The sequence below is a fragment of the Geotrypetes seraphini genome, chromosome 12 (assembly GCF_902459505.1).
Source record: "Geotrypetes seraphini chromosome 12, aGeoSer1.1, whole genome shotgun sequence".
Classification (NCBI taxonomy): domain Eukaryota; kingdom Metazoa; phylum Chordata; class Amphibia; order Gymnophiona; family Dermophiidae; genus Geotrypetes; species Geotrypetes seraphini.
In genome coordinates this window covers 41,791,828-41,817,884 of record NC_047095.1, presented here as the reverse complement: position 1 = coordinate 41,817,884, position 26,057 = coordinate 41,791,828, and the positions used below count along the sequence as shown (strand labels likewise).

The 26,057-nt window shown below is 41.2% G+C and overlaps 1 protein-coding gene across 3 annotated transcripts in view; it reads right to left on the bottom strand.

Moving 5' to 3' along the window:
* NEGR1 (neuronal growth regulator 1) overlaps positions 1-26,057 on the bottom strand; it is a 658,067-nt gene that overhangs the window by 209,926 nt on the left and 422,084 nt on the right. For all 3 annotated transcript variants that reach the window (XR_004536553.1, XM_033915302.1, XM_033915301.1), the window contains exon 4: positions 9,051-9,182. Coding sequence is in view for 2 of the 3 variants with exons in the window: in XM_033915302.1 (XP_033771193.1) it covers positions 9,051-9,182 (132 nt within the window). In the remaining variant the exon portion in view is untranslated. The remainder of the gene's footprint in view (positions 1-9,050; positions 9,183-26,057) is intronic.

The window sequence follows — 26,057 nt, the reverse complement described above, 5'->3', positions numbered from 1 at the left end:
TAGTTTGTTAATGAGAAAGACATAGGGGAAGCCACTGCTTGCCCTGAATCGGCAGCAAGGAATATTACTACTCTTTGGGTTTTGGCCAGGTATTAGTGACCTGGATTGGCCACCGTAAGAATGGGTTACTGGGCTTGATGGACCAGTAAGACTATTCTTATGTTCTTAAAGTGAATTGGGGGGGGGTTGTCTAATAGGCTCTCCAAGTGACCCTTGTTAAACTATTTTGAACACAGAGTAGAAAATCTCACATATGTAAAGAGCGTACGAAGTTTAATAACATTGTTTGCAAAGGATAGATTGTATATATTTATAAAGTCACGTTGGGTCAGTCAACATTTATTCTTCCTTGATTTAGGGCAGGGGTAGGCAATTCCAGTCCTCGAGAGCCAGAGCCAGGCCAGGTTTTCAGGATATCCACAATGAATATGTACGAGACGGATTTGCATGCGCTGCGTCTTTGAGATGCAAATCTATCTCATGCATATTTATTGTGGATATCCTGAAAACCTGACCTGGCTCTGGCTCTCGAGGACCGGAATTGCCTACCCCTGGTTTAGGGTATATTATAAATATCAAAATAGTAATAATTCAGTTTCCCCACCTCCTTTCAAGCTCACAGTACCAGGGAAATGAAATAGCTGATACATGGGGAGAATAATAATGAGACTCCCAATGAACCAAAACAATTGTCCATAGTTTCAAGTTTTTACGCAACACTTTTTAGTTAAATTATATATTTCACAGCAGTATAGAAAAGTAACCCTATAATGTTAGGTAGAAAAAAAAAAGACACTAAAATAGAGAATTATAATATTCAGGACTCATATTGGTTCTAGCATCCTTATTCTAGGCTGAATGGTCTTAAGGGATGTAAATTATGCTTTGTATATCTCTTAGGATAATTATTCCCCCCCCCCACCCCTCCTTATATCAAGCTACACTAGAGGTTTTTAGTTCGGGACAGTGAGGTAAGTTACATAGATGATATTACATTTTTGGTTCCTATCTTTACTTCTTTCTCTCAGATTAACCGAATGGTGTCTGACATTTTGACAGCCATTGAATTATGGATGGTAGAATTTAAACTAAATCTCAATACTGAGAAAACTAAATTTTTACGCTTCGCCGAATTTGAAGGAAGATGTTACATCAATTATCTTAAATGCTAAAACCTATAGAGTTCATTCTTCCATCAAGATACTTGGTATAATTTTGGACCGGAATCTAACAATGAAAAATCAGGTTGACGCTATGGCACGTAAGGGTTTCCACACATTGTGGAAATTGAGAACCATAAGAGCTTATTTTGACAAAAACTCATTTCGATTGCTAGTGCAAGCTCTGGTTCTGAGTCAGCTTGACTATTGTAATATCGTGCATCTTGCTGGAGCCCCCCAAAATCTGCAGAGACTGCGCATTATTCAGAATTCAGCGGTTCGCTTGATTTACAATCTGAAGTAGTATGATCATATTACACCTTACTATCGTCAATTGCAGTATAAAAGTGAGTTTTATGTTTTTGTAAGTGCTCCATGAGTGTCGGAGCATTTACCATGCTGGCTAACATTAAAAACCTCTAGCAAAGCTTGATAAAAAGGGCCCTATGTTTTAGGTAATTCTTGAAATGGATAAATGAAATTACCTATCTGATATACAAAGGGAGTACATTCTAGAATCCAAGTTTCCAAGTTTATTATGAAATTTGATTAATCGCCTATTCCAAATTCTAGGCGATGCACATTAAATAAAATACAAAATTATGGGAAACATATCTCACAAACATGGACTTAGACAAATAATCATATTAAATCAACAAATACAAACAATCCTAGACAAAGTCTAAGTCTATTAGACATAATAAAACAACTTATACAGACAATATCAGAACAAAAGGGAGAATTATTAATAAAATTACAATCGGTATTTAAAGGAAAAACATTTAAGGTAAAAAACAAGAGGAAGGGAAACAAATGTAGTTTATAATGAATATATGGATAAAAAGAGTCATTAGCATTTCGTTTACTCATTAAATGCATCTTTAAAAAGAAAACTCTTAAGTTTGCTCTTAAATTTTTCCAAATTCTTTTCCTCTCTTATATATAGAATGTTGACTATCAAGTGAAAAATAACTTGGCAGATGGCATCCCTCCTAATGAATCTAAAAGAGGATATTTCAAAAATGAAACTCCTCTCCGATGAATCAATGCTCTGAACCTAATGCCAGCGCTTGATCCGATTAGCGCTGGACTAGCACTGGCATTAATCTGCACAGAATGTTCAGCGCAGGGAACAGTCACACCAAAGATTAGCACAAATTATATTTAAATGTAGTCAAACGGATGTACATCAATTCATTTGCTATTCCCTTCCAACGCTCAGAGCACAATGCACAAACCAACCCTGCTATTAACGCTGGAAACCTAAAGCCAGCTCAGAGGATTTGAAGAAAGCTTTTCAAATTTTTTTTTTCCAGCTTAAAATCTGCTGGTTTTGATTTCAGAAGCAGATGGAAGCCTGTGCAAGCCTCTAAAGCGCTGAGAGTGAAAAACAAATGTATGTGGATCCAAGCAACTCAAAAGTTAAAGCACACATTGGCGGCTGTTTTCTGTACTTAAATATAAGCCTTTCAAAAATTTTTTAAATTTTTTTTGAGCTTATATTTAAAGCTGCAGAATGGCGCTGATGTGTGCTTATTGCAAAACTCTTCTGCGCATACGCCAGACATGTTCCTCTCCTTTAGGGTTATCATATGGCTCCGGAAAAAAAGAGTATGGATTGATATATCTGGGTTTTACTTCCACTGAAAGCAATGGAAGTAAGAAAGACAGAAACATCCGAGCTTTACTTCCATTGAAAGAAATGGGAGTAAAATCTGGATGTTTCAATCTGTCTCCCTTTTTTCTGGAGCCATATGGTAACCGTTAGTGTTGAACATTGAGGAGTTAAGTTTTGCTGCTGTTTACTATAGTGTGGAGTTCTGAGCATTGACTCATGAGGGTCTCTTTCAAAATCCCACTGATGCCCTAAATGGGATACCCTAAATTTTTTGCTTGCTTCAAAATAAATTTAAAGTGCAGTACCCAGCCCTAATTTCCCTCTCCTGACCTAATTCTGTTCTTTTGTGCAAGCAAACCCCGGTTTAGTCATGTAAAAACATTGCATTCTGAGTTTTGTTGCAGGCCAGATTAATTAAGGCCCCTTTTATCAAGCTGCGGTGGAGCATTTTAGCACTGGCTGGCGAGGTGAATGCTTCAATGCTCATTCAATTCCTATGAGCATCAGAGCATCTACCTTACCCACCAGCGCTAAAGTGGGAACCCATAGATTTAACAAGGGGGCTGAAAACCTTCATGGAGTCTGCAGAAGGTTTCCAGTTGTCCAGGTTTCCCCGGCCATGTCCTCTTTTTGAGCACTCTGTTGGGAGTCCGGGTGGCTTTTTTATTTTACTACTTTTGTCCGGGTAAACCAGACATCTAGTAACCCTATAGTAGTGGTCTTCAATGCAAAGTCTGTGAGCCAGTGAGAGGCCACAGAGACCTTCTGGGTGGCTCGCAAAGCTATTCAGAGTCCCCCTTCCCCCCAGTGAGATCTGGTGCTTGCATATAGTACAACACCAGAAAAACAAAAAGAAATGAATTTCTTCCTGACAATTTATATAAAAGCAAATTCAACTTTATGAAGTTTGGGAAGAGTAATTAAAGGCTCAGGGGTGACACCGTGCCGAGCTGAGGAGAGGTCTTGGCATCACCGCAGGGCTCATTTTAATCAAAGTAAGACTAATTAACTCAGTATTGTGTTTTGGGGTAAGTTATCGGGGTTGGTTGGATGCTAGGTCGATACCAACTAGTCTTCAAAGCAGAAAAAGAATGTTGGTTGTTAATGGGATGAAGAGTTAACAAACAAGCTGTGGCCAATTTTCAACAAAAAAGTAATTGTGTTAAGTGTTGTTATTTAATTTAAGAGTGCTGGTTGCATCAGTGTGGTACGATGACCAAGGTTAAATGCTCTACTGCGGCTTGATAATAGGGGGCCTAAATGTGCATCTCATCTTCCACACAACAAAACACAAGGGGGGTTAGTCTCGAAATAAAATAGTACAACAAAAGAGGCAAGCAAGTGGAGGGGCATAATCAAAAGGAATGTCTAAGTCATCCAAAGTAAAAAACAGTCTAGGACAGATTTTCGAAAAATACGTCCAAAATTTTTTTCTTTTGAAAATCGTCTAATTATACGTCCTGCAGATCTGATTGTCCAAGTCGCTAAATCGTCCATCTTTATACCACATTTTCGTCCAACTTTTCATCCAAGTCAAAAACGCCTAGAACAAGCCCTGTTGGACATGGGAGGGTCTGCAAAGTGATGGACTGAACACCCAGACATGGTACCTAAATAGTGGACTACCTTACAGGGCACTGCTGTGAACTTCACAAAAAGGGTTCCATGTCTTCGCCTTACTACAGCTCCCTTATAGGTCATGGTGAGCCTCCCAAAACCACCTCCAGAATCCCCTAGACCCACTTATCTACCACCCCAATAGCCCTTATGGCTGCAGGAGCCACTTATATGCCAGTAAAAAAGGGTTTTGGGGGTGTATAGGGGAGTACACATATTTAAGTATCAATGCAGTGATTACAGGGGCTTATGGGCATGGGTCCTCATCTCCATGAGTCCCTAACCCACCCTCAAGACGGCTTAAGCCGCCTCTGTACTGGACGACTAGGCTTTCCTATGCCAGGCTGCCAGGTGATGATGGTCTGGAGGCTGAATTTTAATTCATATTTTTATGGGGATGGGGGGGGTGATCACTGGGGTAGCATGTGGGGGGTCTGTATTATTTGTTTTACGTGCTTATCTGGTGAGTTTAGGTGGGTTTTTGTTACTTGTTTTACATGGTCTAAGTCACAATGTCCAAGTTCCGTCGATCGTCGGGCAAGTTATACATGCTGTACGACTAAGTCTAAGCTGGCCCACATCCCACCCAACTCTCGCCCTCGATACTCCTCCCGAAACACCCCGTTTAGCTTTGGTTGTTCACCTGCACCATGAAAGCGTAGGTCGTTTAGAAATATGTCCAAAACCCGTTTTTAATATCGGTACTTGGACGTATTTGGACAATGTTCATCCAAGTGCCGACTTAGGCTGGTTTTTAGACGTTTTTCTCTTTCGATTATGAGCCCCTTATTGTCCAACAAAAGTCCTTGATCAAAAAGATCATATAAGGTCCTAAGTTTGGAATCCCAGGAAAGTCCCAACTAGGATCCAAGTTTAAGCAACAATGTTGCCTTCTTCAGGGGACAACAAATAAATTGTGTATCAGACAATTCACATTTAATTGAACAATTTGGCGCACTGTGAATACAGGACTTTCCTGGGATTCCAAACTTGGGACCTTATATGATCTTCTTGATCAAGGACATTTGGTTGGACAATTATTGTTTGCTTGCCTCAAAAAATGTAACTGGTAGTTGGTATAGACATCTCTCTTGCGTCTTTTGTTGTTCCATCTTTTCTTCCAGACAGCCTCTCATGAAATCTATTACCCATCTTTGAATATCACATATTTGTATTTATTGTTAACCACAACTTCCTTTCCAGTGCCAAAAAGGGAGTTACCTCATTAATAAATATTTATAGTCTGTAATCAAGAATAATTAATCCAAATATATTTAATATTGGAATTTCCTTGCAAAATGTTGCTTAATCTAATTTTAGCCAGCGAGTTTTTGTTACTTGGTCATAGGAATAAAAGGTTTAGAATACATATGATTCTATAGTTTAATTTGTAATAATTTACTTTTCTGTATGATCATGATTCAGGGTGATTTGGACAGCATGGAAAGAAAACTATGTTGAGTTCTCCCAAAGCAAATTAAATCTGCCATGTTCCTGACATTCAGAGTATATAATATATTTTTTCATTAGATGAAGGCCATACATTTCTGTAAAGAAATATTCCTAATGATATGAATAATGCAGCAAAAGAAATCTGCACAGGGCGTATTTTGAGGCATGAGGGAGTGAACTGCTTTCATTCAGTGGCGAGGGTAGGGGGCGCCTGAAGCAGTGGTATCCCCCCACATGCCCTCCTCTTCACCTTCCCACTCCTTCCCCACACCATACTCATGCCCTCCCTTTCTCCCATACCTCTTTAATACATCTTTAACCCCTGTTTTTCAAAAGCGTAGCATGACTTTTAGCGCCGGCTGCAGTGGTAACAGCTCCCACACTCATAGAATTCCTATGAGCGAGCATGGGAGCTGTTACCGCCATGGTCGATGCTATAAACTATGCTATGCTTTTGTAAAAGGGGGGAGGGGTAAATTTTTGCCAGCATGAGCAGCTTCTTCACCCTGCTGCTTGCACCACCATTGGTTTTCCCTCTGATGTCACTTCCTGGCCCTGTGACCAGGAAGCGATTTCAGAGGGCAGCCAGGCCAGAGTGAGCAGCAGGCAGAAGAAGTTGCTCGTATTGGTGAAGATTTAGGGAGGAGGGAGGGTCTAAGCTTGCCATGGGGGGGGGGGGGTGGAGCGGTGCCAGTGCCCCCACCAAGATGGCTCTCAGGGTGGTCCAGCCCCTGCCCCCCCTTACAACACCATTGTTCTCATCATCTCAATAACTCTCCCTATTACAAAGCTGTGCTGCTAAGAAGCATGAGCTAAATGCTGAGCTGCCCATTCTGTTTTTACAAGTTGCTCAATATTTAGCTCAAGATGCTCGGCAGTGCCATTTTGTAAAAGGAGTTGGGGGGGGGGGGTTAGAGGTCTAAGTGTGGTAATTCTATATTACTGGATTTCTAGACAACACAATTTTTTTCAACATAATGATCTGAAAGCAAAAATTACTTTGCTGTTTCATTATGCTTTAAGTAGTCATGAATGCATTATCATATATATATATGTATTTGCATAAAGTCACAAGATATCTGCAATATATTATATCAAATATGATTACATTTCAATAATGTCTAAAATATTATTTCAAAAGTTTAGATGTAGCTTTTTTTTTTTTTTTTTTTTTCTTATTTGCAATATGGTGAACTGTTTGGTTCATGTTAACACAGCCAGGTCTTCTGAGAACTTTCCATGAGCATATTCACAATTTGGCTGCTACATAAAAAGCAGTCAGAAATAGAACCTAGTAGACTGGCTCTTACATATTAGGCCCTGTTTCTTTCCCCAAGTGGGAGAAGGGGGAAAAGGAGGAAAGATGTTGCTGGGTGCCTTTCAGAGATGTTGGATAAAACCTAATAGCAAATTTTTCCTACTGCCCTACAGAATCTGTAAGGTTACCAGATTTTCCAGAAGGAAAATCCGTACCCATGGCCATGCCCTCAGGCCCGCCCAGTTCTACCCCATTCTGCTTGTGTCATGCCTCGTTCCGCCCCCGCCCCGTCCCCAGATGGCATCCATACATGCGCAAATGTGATGCAATGACGTCACGTGCATGACATCATCTCGTTGTGTCTGCACATGCGTGGATGCCCCTTCCCAATGTGATTTTGATGGGAAGCTTTTCAAAACCCAAAGTGCCGGGTTTTGAAAAGCCGTCTGGATCCCCGGATATGTCCGGACTGGGCCCAAATACCTGCAAATGTTAGAGATACCAGCGCATACGTAGGTAAGAGAAGGCATTACTTTATCCTTACCCACGTACATGTTAGTTGCAAATACACCTATATTCACTTTAGTACATATATGAAAGGAGGCCATTCTTATGGATGGAGCATGAACAGGCAATGGGCAGCTCTACTAGATATTGCATAACTTAAAGAGTACTATGAGTTGCATGTGAATGTACGCCAAATATCTACAAACACGCCAGGAATAAGATGACACAGTTACATGTTTGCATGTAAGTGGCACCTTATTCCTGCATTCTATCATGGCACCTACCCATGGAAGTGCCCTTATAGAATACCACCGGGCACCATGATTTTTTGGTGCTAATTTTGTGGCGCCAGTGTGGGTACCTTTTACTGAATTGCTTCAGAGTTCATTTGCAAAGAAGGCATACACAGATTTGGAGGATGGGCAGGACATAGGCGGGGCTTCCACTGACACATATAATTCAGAAAATACTGCAAGTTATATAGATATCTGCCACATTTAGACTGTCACTCTTGTGCTAGCTCAGTGGCATGCCTAAATGTCAGGTGAATCGATACCAGGTTACGTTAATGTTCAATAACAGAACTTAGACCCTCTTTTACAAAGGTGCGCTAACCGCTAACATGTCCATAGGATAACATAATATAATTACAGACGTATTGTAAATAATATATAGCAGCAGGGATTCATTCATACCACAATGACAAAAAGAACTGTTGACAAAATCATAAAAAAACGGAGAAAAAATAAACCTCAATTGTGGGCTGCCGGGACTACACAAGTGCCCTAAGCCCCCCACATCATCACAGGTTTATAAAAAAACTCCGTACAAATATAAATCACTCTCATACATTGAAGTATAATCTCAAAAAAAAGTTTCAAGAGAGAGCTACTTTCAGTATTTTCAATGACAACGTTCAGAAATGTCCAATAAGATAGTAACTAAATCCCAAACTCACTACACTATAGCAATCAGCTCAGCTGTAAGTAATCAAAGACGGTTAAGCTGCGTAGCTTGTAAAACCCGAGTATCAATATCTCTAAGAAAATATATCACTCATCTGGAGATGAAACACTTCTTAGTCCCGACAGAAAAGGCTTTCTGTTTCGCCTAAAAGCAGGCTACTTCAGGGGATCCATATTATACAGGTTACTTCCAAGCTTCTTAGCAACACAACAAAAAGCTGGCTTCTCTCAAAATGGACCTAGCATTTTCTGTCGGGACTAAGAAGTGTTTCGTCTCCAGATGAGTGATATATTTTCTTAGAGATATTGATACTCGGGTTTTACAAGCTTGGCTATTTACTGCTTGTGGTGAATCTAGACAAAAATTCAAATATTCTGGCTTCAAACTTTGTAAGATTTTTTTTTTTTCTACACATAGTATCATCCCCAAATTCTTGAAATTATGTTTTGTAATGAAATAAAGTTAGACTTACAATTTACTGTGATTTTCACTTTTTTCACATCTGGAAAAGAGACATCGTTTTCAGCAAAGCATTCGTATTCTCCAGCCTGATCTCTTGTAATTCCATAGATATCCAGATACTGTTCATTTGCAAATGGTTTTGCTGACAAAAAACAAACAAACAACCAAATGATTAATACTGATATCCTGAAGAAATTTTTTTTTTTTTTTCTCCAAAAGAAAGTACTGGCCAGATCTGAAATTGAGGAAATGGTTTTACATGAAAGCATTTTTTGAAACAAACAGAACAGTTACAGTTATTTTATTTGATATACTGCCATTTTTAACAAAAAGTCAAATCAAAGCGGTGTACAATTAATAAAAACAGTAGGCAAAGCGGTGTACAATAATTTTAAATAAAAACATAACAAGGGGAATGTACACGAACAAATTAACCAAACTAGACACAAAAGGACAAAAGGGCAGGAAAGGTTTACAATATCTTAAGGGGTAAACAAACGGGATAGGAACAAGAGTGTAGGATGCAGAAAAAATAGGAAAAAAGAAAAGTAAAGATAAGCATAAGATAGTGACTGCCTGATCACAAGTAATATGAAAAAGTTACAAGGAAATTAACTACCTAGTCAGAGATAAAGACTCCCAAGTCACAAGTCATGGAAAAATTGCAAAGTGACAAACTATTAGGAACTAGGTTCAAATGCCATTTTGAAATAATAAGGGGCTCATAATCAAAACGGAAATATGTCTAAAAATCAGCCTAAATCAGCACGGAAGAAATATACCATGTGGTTCACGGAAGAAAGTGTTTATGAACAACTTGAAAAATTGAAGGTGGACAAAGTGATAGGACCAGAAGGGATCCATCCCAGGATATTGAGGGAGCTCAGAGAGGTTCTGGCGGGTCCTATTAAAGATTTATTCAACAAATCCTTGGAGACAGGAGTGGTTCCTGGGGATTGGAGAAGAGCGGATGTGGTCCCTAGTCACAAAAGTGGTAACAGAGATGAAGCGGGAAACTACAGGCCAGTAAACCTCACTTTGGTTATTGGAAAAATAATGGAAGCGTTGCTGAAAGAAAGGATAGTAAAATTCCTAGAATCAAATCGGTTATAGGATCCGAGGCAACATGGTTTTACAAAAGGTAAATCGTGCCAGATGAATCTGATTTAATTTTTTGATTGGGAGACCAGATTGCTGGAACGAGGACATATGCTAGATGCAATTTACTTAAATTTCAGCAAAGCCTTTGACACGTTCTTCATAGAAGGCTCTTGAACAAACTTGACGAGCTGAAGTTAGGATATAAAGTGGTGAACTAGATTAAAAACTGGTTGATGGACAGATGCCAGAGGATGGTGGTTAATGGAATTCGCTCAGAGGAGGGAAAGGTGAGTAGTGGAGTCCCTCAGGGATAGGTGTTGGGGCTGATCTTGTTCAATATGTTTGTGAGCTATATTGCCAAAGGGTTAGAAGGAAAAGTTTACCTTTTTGTGGATGATACCAAGATTTCTAACAGAGTAGACATCGAGGAGGGAGTGGAAATCATGAAAAAGGATCTGCAAAAGTTAGAAGAATGGTCTAATATCTGGCAACTAAAATTCAATGCAAAGAAGTGCAGAGTAATGCATTTGGGGATTAGAAATCGGAAGGAGACGCATGTGCTGGGAGGTGAGAAGCTGATATGCATGGATGGGGAGAGGGACCTTGGGGTGATAAGTGTCTGAAGATCTAAAGGTGAAAAAACAGTGTGTCAAGGTGGTGGCTGCTGCCAGAAGGATTCTAGGCTGCATATAGAGAGAGCAGTGACCAGTAGAAGAAAGAAAGTGTTGATGCCCCTGTACAGGTCGATGGTGAGGCCCCACTTGGAGTATTGTATTCAAATTTGGAGACCGTATCTGGCGAAGGACATAAAAAGACTTGAAGTGGTCTAGAGGAAGGTGACAAAAATGGCAGGATGTTTGTGCCAGAAGACGTATGAGGAGAGACTGGAAGCCCTGAATATGTATACCCTAGAGGAAAGAAGGGAGAGGGGAGATATGAATGATTCAGACGTTCAAATACTTCAAAGGTATTAACATAGAACATAATCTATTCCAGAGAAAGGAAATTGGTAAAATCAGAGGGCATAATATGAGATTGAGGGGTGGTAGATTCAAGAGCAATGTTAGAAAATTCTTTGTTACGGAGAGGGTGGTTGGTGTGTGGAATGCATTCCCGAGGGAGGTGGTGAAGAAGAAAATGGTGACAGAGTTCAAACAAGCATGGGATGAACACAGAGGATCTCTAATCAGAAAATAATGGGTATACATTGAAGGAACTAAGGCCAGTACTGGGCAGGCTTGCTTGGCCTGTGTCCCGTATATGGACATTCAGTTGAGGATGGGCTAGGGAGGGTTTCGATGGCTGGGATGGTTAAGATGGGCTAGAGTGAGCTTTGATGGAGACTCCAGTAGATGGAACCTAAGCACACTACTGGGCAGGGTTTCTGGACCAGTAATATCTAAGAAAAAGGACCATTTGAACTAAATTAATTTATGGAGTTTGTATGGTTTGGCAGACTGGATGAACTACTTGGGTCTTTATCAGTCGTCATTTACTATGTTACTATGTTACTTGGACGATCAGTAAGACAAGTCGTCCAAGTGCCGATAATCGAACCGGGTTTAGAGGTATTTAAAAATGACTTAGGCCTTTTCAGTGCTGCTGTATGCCCAGAGCTAAAAGTGGCATTTTAGGAGGGTGAGGGTGGGACGTGGGCCAACCTAGACTTACTCGTACTACATGTATAACCGAAAGTTTAACGAGGTTGCCCAGAAGGAACTTATATGTAGCAACTTAGGCGACTGAAAACCAGGCCTAGTAGCAAAAAGGTATCCAAAGTGACCAGATAACCACTGCAAACACAAAGTACAGTCCCCCACAATTAAATTACAGTTGCCATAATGTCTGGCTTTGGTAGTTTTGAAAAATTTATTGAATTTGACTTTATTTTACAATGAGGCTATGACCTGTGGGGAGGAAATCAGATCAGTGAGGGAGGGAAGAGGATGGAGTGTCTGAAATGTAAGCCTCTAAAACCCTAGTCTATATTTCAGGTGCCTGTTTTTATATAGGTACCACTAGCCGTGATTCTGTAAATGGTACCTAAGCATGATTGACACATGGTCTGCATCTATGTTTTAGGCTGTCAGCCGATTTAGGCGCCGTTTATAGAATCAGCCCCTTATTATCTGAAGTGGTCCTGTCTCAGGCACTGGTCTGTGACCAACAATCCTCTGATATTCAAACACTGAAGTCAAAGGTTCAGACTTCGGAAAGTTTGGGAATAGTCTCTTTAAAGGATATGAATTTGCAAGCACAGACATTTGGAATATCTGAAGAACCAGATAAGGAGACATAATTTGAGACTGATAAATTTCCCCCGAGTCTCCTCTTGTTTCTACTAAAGATATGGTTAGGTTTTGAAGATGCCACAAGATTCCTTGCACCCTATCACCAGAGCCTAATATATTGTGGCATCTGGTGTTGCTGAGGGCAGAGTACAACAGGCCCCATGAGAAGGGACAATGAACTCAACACCATTTTTGAAATCTTCTTAGGATGTTATTACTTAAAGAGCAACAATTGTGGTTTCCTTTGCTTTTGAGATGGACCGTAATGCAGTATTAAAACTCTCCTTTAGATACTTAGAAGAGTTGTTTTTGGGATCTAAAATAACCCCCCTTTTTATCAAGTTGCGCTAGAGGTTTTTAGTGCGGGTCAGCAAGGTAAATGCTCCGACACTCATTGATTTACCACACCGGCCTGTGCTAAAAACCTCTAGCGCAACTTGATAAAAGGGGCCCAAAGAGTTTTTCCAGACCTGGCAAGAGAAGCTCGAGCCACAGAACAAGCAATAGGTGCTACTTATCTCTTAAGACTTCCTTGTATTTGTTTGATTTTTTATGAAAATAAAGAGTTGTTTTTTTTTTTTTTATCCCAAGAAACTAGAAGATTTCCTAAAAGCTATGGGGGTAATAATAAAAAAAACAGATGTCTAAAAAGTGTCCTAAATGGCTACTTGGACAATCAAAAAGCCTGATCGTCCAAGTACCCATAACCAAAGCTGGTTTTTAGACGTATCTAAAAACAGCTTAGGCCTTTCCCCTGCCACTAAACGCACAGAGAGAAAAGAGGTGTGTTTAGAGGAGGGGATAGAGCAGGCAGTGGGCGGGAGGTGGGCCGACCTACACCTAGGCGTACAACAGGTACAACCAATACAGTTTAGTCGGCACTTAGACCTTTTTCACTTAGACGAAATAAAACCAGGTCTAAGTGCCGAAAAACGGGCCGCTGAGCTGATGGCTATTGGCGCCATCAGTTCAGCGGCCCGGCAACCTAACCATCGCGGCAGGAGAGATGCCTCATCTCCCCTACCGCGATGCCATCACTCTTCTACCTGAACTGCCGCGACCCGGGCCATGTGCCTAAGGCTCCCGGGCCTATTCTGATTGGCCCAGGCGCCTTAGGCCCCACCAGTAGGCGGGGCTTTGGTTAGGCTGGGCCAATCCGGCCCCATTCGTCGGAGGACTGCCTGCCGGACGGACGGGTTTGGCACCCGTCTGTCCGGCCAACTTACCTAAAGGTACGGGGAAGGGGGGTGAGGTTGGGGGGGTCATGGGGTTGGCCGGGGGGTCGCGGGTCAGCTGGGAGGGGGGCCGATTGGGGGTTCTGGGGGGTCGGACGTTGGGGAGAGGGGGGTTCGTCAAGGGCAGGAGGGCCTGGGATCCCTCCTGCTCATAATGTAGTGGGGGGTGGGGGTAGAGGATTGGCTGGACCAGGAGGGCTTGGGCTCCCTTCTGGCCCGAACGAGTCGGGGGGCACGATCGGCGAGGCAAGAGGGCTTGGGCTCCCTCTTGCCCCGATGGATTCGGTGAGTCGGGGGGGGCAAGAGGGCTTGGGCTCCCTCTTGCCCCGATATGTCGGGGGTGCCGCGGTTGGCTGGGGCAAGAGGGCTTGAGCTCCCTCTTGCCCTGATGTTGTCGGGAGGGGGGGTCACGGTTTGACATGGCAGGAGGGCTTGGGCACCCTCCTGCCTGGATCGTTGTGGGGGGGGGGGGATTCTGTAACCGGTGTTGTTTTTGACAGACACCAGTTACAGAATCCAGCTTTTAGGCGAAGGACTGGCTCCTCCTTCGCCTAAAAGCCGTTCTGTTGGACGTTTGTGGCTTAGGTGTTTTTTTGTTTCATTATGGCTAAAAAGTGTAGACGTGCTGTGGGGGTACTTTTAGACGTAGTGGAGATTGAGCGTTTAGGCAGAGGAAGGCCATAATCAAAACATGGACGTTTGTTTTGGTTATGGACACTTTCCCTGCTTCTGGGTTGAACGTTTAGGGACTTAGGCCAAAAGGGGACTTAGACGCTTTTTTTGATTTTGCCCCTCCACGTATGTTAATGTAATTGTATAATTCTCAAATGTATGTTCACTGCTTAGGCTTGTCTGTGGAGAAGATTTGAGTGATTGTTTTGTTCTCACTTACATATATTATTGATTCCTTTGTTTTCTTCTTCCTTTATCTTAGATCAATTTCAATTTATTGTGGACAAATATTTGTATACTTTTCTAATTTTTTCAGTTACCAGGAATTTTTTTTTTCTTGTTTTATCAGATATTCCATATTGATGGTGATATTGTAATTAAGTGAAACTTATGAATAAAAAAATTAAAAATAAATAAAATTAAATCTACTGAAAATGAACATATATGAAACCAGATCTAATTAAGGGTTCCTTTACTAAGTAGTGGTAAACAGTGGCCTTAGCACGCTCTTGTGCAGGTTTTTCCCGCTCACTTAGGTCATTTTTACCGCAGTTGTAAAATAGCCATTTTCTATTTTTTTATATTAATGGCCATGTGTTAATATTTCCATTATCATACAGCCATAAAAAAATTTATCATGTCAGCAATTACCACCACCAATTTTGAAGGCGGTAAGCACTCAGTATTCCTGTGCAGATTATTATGCACTAATATAAAATGAGCCCAGGAATGCCCACTTTCCACCCCTTGACATACCCACCCCCACAAAAAATGTTTTTTTTAGTGTGTAGTGTTGGCATATTTGGTAGTTACTGCATGACACCTGAGCATGTCCCACAGTATGCCATTTTAAGCTGCAGTAACTCAGCTTAGGAAAAGGGTCCATGAAACTAGTAGTCCTTATAAGATCATTTGAAAAATGTATTCAGCACTAGGAAATGTTTTAAAACTAACAACCTCTGAAAAATCAATGGAAAACCAAACAGAATGGATAGTAGCTAGAGGGGAGGGAGGAGAGAAAAATCACTTCTCTTCAGACGTCGGTATACTGTAAGAATCCATACCTTCCCACTGTCAGCTCAAGTGACTATGGTGCCCTGAGCCAACTGTTGCATTGGAACCCCCCTCCAAATTTGATATTTCTCCTTTCATTACCCCCCTCCCATCTGTGATCCTCCTTCACCCCAGTGGAGGCAGTAGCTCGGTGCTGATAATAAAGGTTGCCAAAATCCCAGTCCAGCATCTATCTTTTTAGGAGTTTGAAGGTAGACCAGAGAAGGATTTTGGCACCCTTTATCACCAGCGCCCTGGACCAGTGCCTCACCTGGTTCATAGGTTGAGCTAGCCCTGTTCTTTTCTCTATATATGAAGAAGGTATTCCCTTTAGTTCATTTCAAAACACTAATTAGAATACAGCCCACCTTCCACATATCCTGTTTAGACCAGCTAATGTGCTCAACATTCAGCAACAATATAGGAACAGATCTCATTGTTCAGACTTATATGCATTTATTTATTTATTCATTCATTTATTTAGCCCGTCTTCCCAAAGGAGCCCAGAATGGGTTACAGGAGTATATTCATAATATAGGTCAGGACATTACTGACATGACATAAGTGATCATACAGTTCTTGACGGACATAGCATAGTTGATAATGCATCTTCTCTTTGATCCAATGACGATTGAACACTTAAAGCTTAGAGTAATGAAATCATTCGAACTCTGAGTGGTGTTGCTGAGGATCTTCTAAACTGAATAAGGGTGTTATCTCATAGGGTTTATAAAGTTTCTATTCCCTATTGTTTGTAACTACTGCGGAATAACCCCAGAACTATTATTGGAAGCATGCTAGAACGTTGACATCATCTCTGTTACAGGCATAACAGATGATAGTACAGCTTCTGCGTTACAGGCCTAAACATGGTCGATAGTATAGCATCTGCATTACAGTAGGCTGCACCCTTGAGTTATACTAGGAGTGGCATTTGAGTAATAGTAGGTAGCATTTTAAGTTACAGAATATTAGGTGTGGCCATTGTCACCGGGTGTGGCCGCGCCCAATCAGGTCTGGTCTGCAGTGCCCAGTGCACACAGCGCTGACCAAGTGGAGTTCAGGTTGGAGTGGAGGGTCACCTGGTGTAACAAAAGGATTTAATGCCACTCTCCCAAAGTTTCTGATCAGAAATATATTTTATTTTCAGCAGTATTCCACATTCTTAAGCAGTTGTAAAAATAGGAATAACCAAAAACAATTTTCAAAAGTTTCAGAATGAGACTCTTCCAAATAGAGCTTCAACAAACAATTCCACTACTACTATTATTTCTATAGGCTACCAGACGCATACAGAGCTGCACAGTCACAAAAAAGGAAAAAACAGTCCCTGTTTGAAAGACCTTACAATCCACTGGTACAAAATCATTCAATGTCCCACCAGTGCTTGCAATCCTCATATGCACTGGGTTCCAACAGTTCCAAACAAAATACAAAAATAAAACAGTTTCAAATTCAACTTAAAAAGCCTTGACCTACTCACAGGCAGGTCTTTTGACTTAACACCATCCATCTGGGTTTAAATAAGATTCCCAGTCCAGGTAAACAGTAACTTCTCTTTCTTCCAAATCTGTTAATTTGAGCTTTCATTCAATTGTAGAACTTAATTTGACTTGTCTCCCTGAGTTTTATTTTCACAGCCAAACTCAAGGGACAAGAGGGACCAACCTCCAACACTGACCTTTGGTAATGGCCCCTCCCCAAAGGACCCTCTTAGTAATATTTTAAAGTCCATTGTCTCACTGTGCCTTTCCCAACTGATATAGCACAAAAAAAACTCTTCACTTAATTGACTTCAACAGTTGAGATCTTTACATATGTTCAAGGTCACACAATAGTAATAACTTCCTTTCTTCTGGCAACTTGCAACAATCAATGAAACACACACAGTTCTGGAATTCTCTGTAACCAACAGCTTAGGTACTATTTAGCATACCCACATTCAAGTGCAAACTTTCAAAGTTTGGTTTCACCCTGCCTTCATTCACAGTCAAATTCCATTTGAAAATCTGTTTTTTCAACATCAGGTTCACCCAGTTCCATGAATTTTTCTGCCTCAACAGGTTCCTGACTATCAGAAAAATCTGACAAACATTCCTCTGGCATTTCACATTCTGAATAATCATTAATATACTTTGGAAATTGTCTGACCTGGCTTTTAGACAGTGATAGCTTCCTTCTTTCCCTTGGAATGGGCTTCTCCTTTTCACTCCACTCTGTACGTCTGCTGTTGCTATTCTGTTGCTCTCTGGTTACCTCCTCAAAACCTGTTTTTATTGGTGCTGAGGTAACAGGTGTAGGCTGTTCCAGGTTAATCTGCCTGCTGTGTTGTGCTGTGTGTCACCTGAAACCAGCCCCCCACTTGCTATTGGGAGTACCCTGATCAACAACACCCACAGGAACTCTATCACTAGGCTTATTGGTTCCTTCAGATTTTATGTTAGCCTGCCTAATATCTGCACTAGGGGGAATATAAATGGGTCACTGGCTGCTCAAAGTTGCTACCTTTGTTCCTGCCCAAAGGTGCATTTATTTTCTTACCTAATCTGGGTTGTAGCACAAGTTTAAGTTGTTCAGAAAATGATTTTATTTTCTCCTGCCTAAACCCAGGCACAGGATGTTTTGGACTTGAATTACCCTGTGACAACATTAAGTTAGGTATTTCTATTCCACATGTTCTATAGCATCAAAACTATTAATTTTCAATAGCAAACTCATTCAGAGAATTTAATTCTGGGCTCTTATTTGGCTAAGGACCTAAAATGCTTTGAGCGGAAGCCAAAGATAATGGTTACATCAGTTTGCACAGGCAGTCTGCCATGGTCTGATGCCAGCTTTCGGACCTTTTGTGACTTGGACTGTACTTTCTGAGATGTATTTTTAGATTTAATGAGCAACAGCCTGCTTTGGCGCACACATTTTTTTCCCTTGTATTTCAAAGTGTCCTCGGGTCAGTTCTATTAGAACAATTGCTGTGAGCTGTAAGAGTTCAGTATTAAACTGAAAAGCTTCTGACAACAGGAAACATGGAAAAAGACGTCAGATTTTGTTTTCTCCTTTGCTCCATCCATTTCATATTTTAGATGGTTGTTTTATTTTTTATTTTTTTTTGCAACAAGAATATCTTGGTTTGCTCGTCTACCTGGTACTGAGAGGTGACACAGTAGTGCAAGAGATACATTTATAGTGGAATTCATCGAAGGATGTTAACCATGTTAGCATGCTCTAAGTAAAGGGCATCTTAGCGTTTAGTGTGTGCTAGTGTCCTTAGTGCAGGGGTTTTCACCAATAGTCCCAGGTTAAAATAACTCAGGGTAAAAAAAAAATCAGGGGGTAAATTGACATGGAGAGCAAGTACAATAGTTTTTCATTACATTCTATATAATTAACTATCCCCTCCTGCAATAGCGTTGGTACCGCCTTTATGATGATGATGTTCGGGTAGGTAGAATGTATTAAAGAGAGGCAGAAAAAAGCCGTGGCCATTTTGAATTAACAGTTCAGTGGTCGGTTATAGTGGTAGTAAGCTTGATTAAAGTATAAGAACATAAGAACCGCCATCTCCAGATCAGACCTTCGGTCCATCAAGTCCGGCGATCCACACACGCGGAGGCCCAGCCAGGTGTACACCTGGCGTAACTTTAGTCACCCATATCCCTCTATGCCTCTCGTAAGGAGATGTGCATCTAGTTTGCTTTTAAATTCTAGAATGGTGGATTCCGCAATAACCTCCTCTGGGAGAGCATTCCAGGTGTCCACCACTCGTTGCATGAAGCAGAACTTCCTGATATTTGTCCTGGACTTGTCCCCCCTTAGCCTCTTGTCCGTGTCACATTGGACATTGTAAATAATTTTTTTTCCTGCTCTATTTTATCGATGCCTTTCAGCATTTTGAACGTCTCGATCATGTCCCCTTGCAGCCTCCTCTTCTCAAGGGAGAACAGTCCCAGTTTCTTGAGTCGTTCCTCGTATTCCAAGTTCTCCATACCTTTTATTAGCTTCGTTGCTCATCTCTTCACCCTCTCCAGCAGTTTTATATCCTTCTTTAGGTTGGGAGACCAAAGTTGGACACAGTATTCCAAGTGTGGTCTGACCATTGTTCTATAAAGCAGCATTATAACCCTCTCTGATCTACTCATGATTCCCTTCTTTATCATGCCTAACATTCTATTTGCTTTCTTTGCCGCTGCCGCGCATTGTGCCGACGGTTTCAGGGTCCTATCAGTACTATAGGCTGCGGAGTGGAGGAGTAGCCCAACAGTTAGTGCAATAGCCTGAAGCTTCAAGTGACTGTGGGCAAGTCACTTACCCCCCCTCCCCCTCTTTTACAAAACCTTAGCGTGTTGTTTTTAGTGCTGTCAGTGGCAGTAACAGCTCTGAGGCTCCACTATGAGCGTCGGACTGTTACCACCGGGCCGGCGCTAAAAAAACAAGCTACAGTTTTGTAAAAGGGGGGTGGGGGGTTAATCCTTCATTGCCCAAGGTACAAAATATGTATCTGTAAATAATATGTAAACTGCAGTGATTGTACCATATATCAAATCCCATCTCCTTCCCTTTTCCATGCAGTGAAGGCAACCGATAGCATTCTACAAGTTGCATGCGTCACTTGATGACACCCCCATGGCCTGCTCCTATTTTGTCCATGTGCCTGCCCCCTTGCTATTGCATGCTAAGTGACTTTAGTGTGTATGTCATAGAATAGAGCCTAGTGCAGTGATTCCCACACACGTCTTGGGGGAACCCAACCAGTCAGGTTTTCAGAATATCTACATGAGATAGATTTGCATACCGAGGGGGCAGTTTATGCAAATCAATCTCATGCATATTTATTTTGGATATCATGAAAACCTGGTTGGCTGGGGTCCCCCACCCTAGTCCCTGTGAGTGTAACTGTTAATTATTGGCACCTCTGATAGCTGTAACTGCTATTGCATGTACTTGGCATCTAACATTAGACACCAAGTTACAGAATTGCCCTCAGAGTCAGTAGAATAATACAGTCAGACCCGCTGCTTCTTGGTTGAGGCTGCTTGTTAAACTAAACCTAGACAGTGGCTGAGTTCTGCTGTTATCTGGATAATTTTGCAGCACTACCCTCCCTCCTTTCCTCCCTTCTACATCACCATACAGAGAGAGAAACACTGTCATGCAATAACTTGCTCAAGTTGTAATTTGCTTCTTTAAGGCACTTGAGAATGCTTCGTCCAAGTTGCAGTACAAAGGCTGATCCTAATGCAGGCTTTATGCCGAAACACGAGCCGTATTGGGTCCCTCATTCAAAGTTTGATGTTCATTTATTCTTGGAAGCTCTTGGTGCTCTTTTTTGGTCTACTTGTCTCCTTGTGCTTGGGACTTTTCTGGCTATCTAGATTCTGGTGCCTAATATCCATGATAAACTTAAACACTGTAGCTGGCATTTACAAACAAACACTGAGGTTTGAATTCTCAAACTGGTGCCAATTTTCTAGGCACTGGTAGGCACCCATGCCTCCATTAAAAACGCCATCCAAATGGCATTTTAACCGAAATTTGAGGTGCATACCGGTACCCAGATAATTGGCACCAGAATTGCGCCTATGTAGACACTTTAGGATGCTGAACGCCACAGTAGGCATGGACAATGTCAGAAGTGGTGTTAGGTGGCCTAAAATGCCTATGCAGGTGCAATTCATGTGAAGACAAGCGTCGGAAATGTAGGCCAGAGTTTTCCGGGCCTATATTTCCAACACCTATCTTTTGTGTCCGTGCGATTCCAAAACCGACGCTGATGCATGATTGACAGTCAATCGGTAGCCACCTTTAAGATGGCCACTGAAATTGACGCTGGTTCGAGAATCTGGAATCCGGGCCTCTTAAGTTTAAATATTATTCCAGCTATTTCTTATTTCTTAACCTCCCTAGGATCTTCAATGGTACTTTCCAGTACATTAATAAAACTTTCTCTTTTTATTTCCAAATATTGTGTATTGCTTCTTAATATTTCTGTTGAGAAATGGCAAACAAATTTTTATACTTTCATCTGATTTATAGCTGAACCGGAACTCTTAAATTATAAAATAGTGTTAGAAAATGACTTAGTGAAAGAATCGTTGTGGAACTGCCTTATTAATGTTTTATTTCCATTTAACTAGACATTTTTACTACCAATGTGAAAGAATTCCAATAATCCTTTATCTCAACAAGTTGAAGCACTATTTGGTTATATATGCACAGTTTTGACAAGAGGAATATTCAGTGCTGGGCTGACAAATGTCAGCGTCCTAACTTCTGTTACTGTGGGTAAGTAAACAAATAAATAATATATTAGTTCTGACAGTCAGATGATGATTCACTGGTGAGCCAGACACTTCAAAATGTGTCACGTATGTCATTCTAGACTATAGTGAAGTCAGCCTGTTAAAGCCTGAAAACTTTCCTTTTTAAATTGAGAGTGACCGATCTATTTATAATTGGAATATTGAGGCACTGCTTGTTTTCACGGTCTGTGATTTTCTATTCAATATATTCATTGGTGACATAGTCCACTAAAATTTTGCTACTGAATACATGACGTATGTACAAGACGACCGCAGAAAGACCATGTTTTATGAGTTTATTTTTTTTTTCCTAACTGGACTACACAAGGCTGTAAATTAAAACTGTTTTCCCTCTTCCAGCCCTTCTCTCCTACATAAGTTCTGAAAATCAGAATTGTCACCGTATTAGTGCTCTGCTATTTTCACAGCCAAACTCAGGGGACAAGAGGGCTCAACCTCCCACACTGACCGCTGGCAATGGCCCCTTCCCAAACATTCAGTGCCCTTGACAGCACTATCTCACTTCCCTCTGATAAACATGCCCGTTTGTTAGTTGTCGTCAAACTTTATTGACTTATCATTTCCTTTTTAAGGACAAATAAGATGCAACACCAGCCTAAGCCTTACAAAGAATACACAAGTTATGATAAAGCAGGCTGAATTAAAAAAAAACCCAAATTCATTAGTTTGCTTCCTAATTCCCAAAAAATTCCTGATTAGATCATAACTACTTAAAAACACTATGATTTAAACATTTTTCCCATAGGCACACAATGGAAGAAAGTCTTTAGAGCTAGAGGTTGGATAGGCTGGGGCTCTTCTCTCTGGAGAAGAGGAGGCTCAGGGGAGATATGATAGAGACTTTCAAGATCATGAGGGGCATAGAGAGGGTGGATAGAGACAGATTCTTCAGACTGAGGGGGACAACAGGTACGAGGGGGCATTCGGAGAAACTGAAGGGAGATAGGCTCAAAACAAATGCAAGGAAGTTTTTCTTCACCCAAAGGGTCGTGGACACTTGGAATGCGCTACCAGAGGAAGTGATCAGGCAGAGTACGGTACAGGGATTCAAACAGGGATTGGACGGATTCCTGAGGGATAAAGGGATCGTGGGATACTGAGGGAGGAGCTGGGATGTAACACAAGTATAGAAAGCTAACCAGGTAATAAGTATAGAAAGCCAACCAGGTCGTGCATGTGCAAGACCGGAGGGTTAGGACTTCGATGGGAAGATAGGACTTCAATGAGAAACCAAGGTGGCAAGGGGGCCCCTTCTGGTGATTCGGACAGGTCGTGACCTGTTTGGGCCGCCGCGGGAGCAGACTGCTGGGCGGGATGGACCTATGGTCTGACCCGGCGGAGGCACTGCTTATGTTCTTATGTTCTTTATCTCCTCAACTTCAATAGTGTGTGTTGATCTCTCTAAGGGGCCCTTTTACTAAAATACATTAAGGCGCTAATGTACATTTAAAGGACGAGAAAAGGCTTACCACAAAAACATGTGCAGGCTATTATATTAGTACTTCAAAACATATTTATTATAATTTTTAACTGATTCATTAGTCTTCAGAAGTGCCAGTATTAGCCAAACGATCTGAGTGGCTAAAATACTATATGGCACTAGCCTCTTCATTAGACCCGTTATTTTGTATAAAGTGCTTTAGTGCTTTCAATACTTCAATAAATATATAGATGATTAATCTACAAAACTTTCAACTTACCTTTTAACAAGTTTTTTAGATTAATCTATATATTTATATAGTTTTTTTTAGATTAATCATCTATATATTTATTGAAGTATTGAAAGCACTAAAGCACTTTATACAAAATAACGGGTCTAATGAAGAGGCTAGTGCCATATAGTATTTTAGCCACTCAGATCGTTTGGCTAATACTGGCACTTCTGAAGACTAATGAATCAGTTAAAAATTATAATAAATATGTTTTGACTACTGTTTTTGGAGAGAATGATCAATAATATAACAGTACAAAGGGTTGCTGTATACAATGGCTATTATATTAGCTCATCTGGATTATGCAAATTCTCTTTACATCAGTTTAAGTAAGGGTAATTTAAGGAGATTGCAGCTTATTCAGAGTACAGCTGCCAAGTTAATTTTTGGGTAAGAGAAGATGTGATCATGTCACTCCATTGCTGAGGGTGTTATAGTGGCTTCCGGTTCCGGTGTATTGGAGGGTCCAGCTCAAGTATGCCAGTGTGGTATTTAAAAGTCTATATGGGATTTTTTTTTTCCCCCCATTACTTACACTTTTCTTCAATTCGCAACATCCCTTTTCCACTAGAGGAATACATAAATTGTAAATCTTTATTAATTTGTAAATCTTTATTAATTTTCAAAACTTATACAAAATGCAAACAAATATACAATCAGATATAACATATTATAGCACTTATATTCAAACAATTATTAAGACAAATTACCCTATAACCCTCCCCTTCCTTCCTTCCCTCCCTATCAAGATGTGTGTAGAAATTATCTAGGAATTAAGGGTTTAATCAAGTCAATCAATCTTTTGTTTAACAAAAGCCTCCAATGGACCCCATATTTCTTTAAACCTTTTATTATTTCCCAATTGTTCTGCATTCATTCTTTCATACCTACAATACAAACAAAGTGTTTCCCACCAAAAAGAAAAATGTAATCTATCCCAGTTCTTCCAGTTTCTGGTTATCAATTGCATGGCCACTCCCATCATAATCAGAAGAAATTAAAATTAGCATTCCCTTCTATTAGGGGTATTCAAACTTTAGGAAGGCTCTCCCACTCTTTGCCATTTGCCTTGGTAAAAATCTGGAATGACCTTCCTTCAGAAATTAGATCCCTTTCTGCTTTGACAGGTTATTGAGGCCAGCAGCGTGCCTGATTTTAAGGCCAAATGGGATAGACACGTGGGATCTATTCACAGAGAAAGATAGGGGAGGGTCATTGGGGTGGGCAGACTAGATGGGCCGTGGCCCTTATCTGCCGTCTATTTCTATGTTTCTATGTTTCAGAAAAACTTTGAAGACGTATTTGCTTAAGAAATTCTTAATTGATGAATAATGGATTGTAATAGTTGTATTCCTGTTTAATTATTGTTTTCTCCTACACTTTTGGGCTAATTTTGTGAACCAGATTGAGTCCCCTTCAGGGAAAGACCCGGTATATAAAACTAACCCGGTATATAAAACTAAGGATTGGATTGTATGTTAAAAATGTTTTTTAAAAATTTGGATAGTGTGGCAAGAGTGGAGAATAGACATGGAAGCATTTCCAGTGAATGGACTCTGATTAGCACACACTAAAGTGGATAATGCAGGGTTAACACGAGAGTTGTTAATTTTGGACAGTCTAAGGAGGCATACACAATGGGGGAGGCCAAATCGGAGTCAGTTCCATACATCTACTCCAGTTCCACAAGGAACTGCCTTTATAGGATACTAGCTTAAATCATTTTCTCACCTAACTACTGTCAGTTAGGCAAGGAAATAGAAGCTTTCTATAGCTCTGCACCTAAATCCTGGGAATGACTATGATCCACCCATGCCCCCTCCCCCCCCACCTCCAGTTTGGCCATGCCTCCTTTGGAGTTGCGCATGTGATTAATTGGGTGCAGAGGATAAAGAATAGGGTTCAGAGAAGATATGCACTTTACCAGTTTAGTGCCAGTTAGTGCTTGTTAAGGCCAAATATTGTTATCACCAATTTAGTCAATCAATTTACACGCATGTTTGTGGTCTGAGCCCAAAACGGTGTGCTTAACTTTGGGTGACCTATACAGAATTTGGGAATAGGTGTTCTGCGTGTTTGAGGCCTAGGTGAGTTTGTGATTCGTAGTACTGTATTAGTAAAACAGAAACATAGGATATATGCAGTGGCATAGTGAAGGTGAGAGGCCCCAGGGGTGGTGGCGCCTCTCCCAACCCTCCCGCTGCACTTGCCCTCTTCCTTCCCTTTCCCCTTACCTCTAGCTGTTCACCGCCATGAGCAACAAGGACTTCAACGCGCTCCTCGCGACCCTGTAGGTTCTACCTCTGTTGTCATTTTCCACGCGCAGCACCCAGAGGTGACGTCAGTGGGAGAGATGACGCAGTCACGAAGAGCAAGTTGAAGTTGCCACTCGCAGCGGTGAACAACTAGAAGTACGGGGGAAGGGAGGGGGCACACGCATGGCGAAGGGAGAAGTGGGAAGAGGCTGGGGGGCGGAGAGTAGGAGGGGTGCTGGTGCCCCCACCAACATGGCAACCAGGGCGGACCGACCTCCCCTTACTATGGCACTGGAAATATGTAATGGTGAAGAAGGACCATAAGAACATAAGATTAGCCTTACTGGGTCAGACCAATGGTCCATCAAGCTCAGTAGC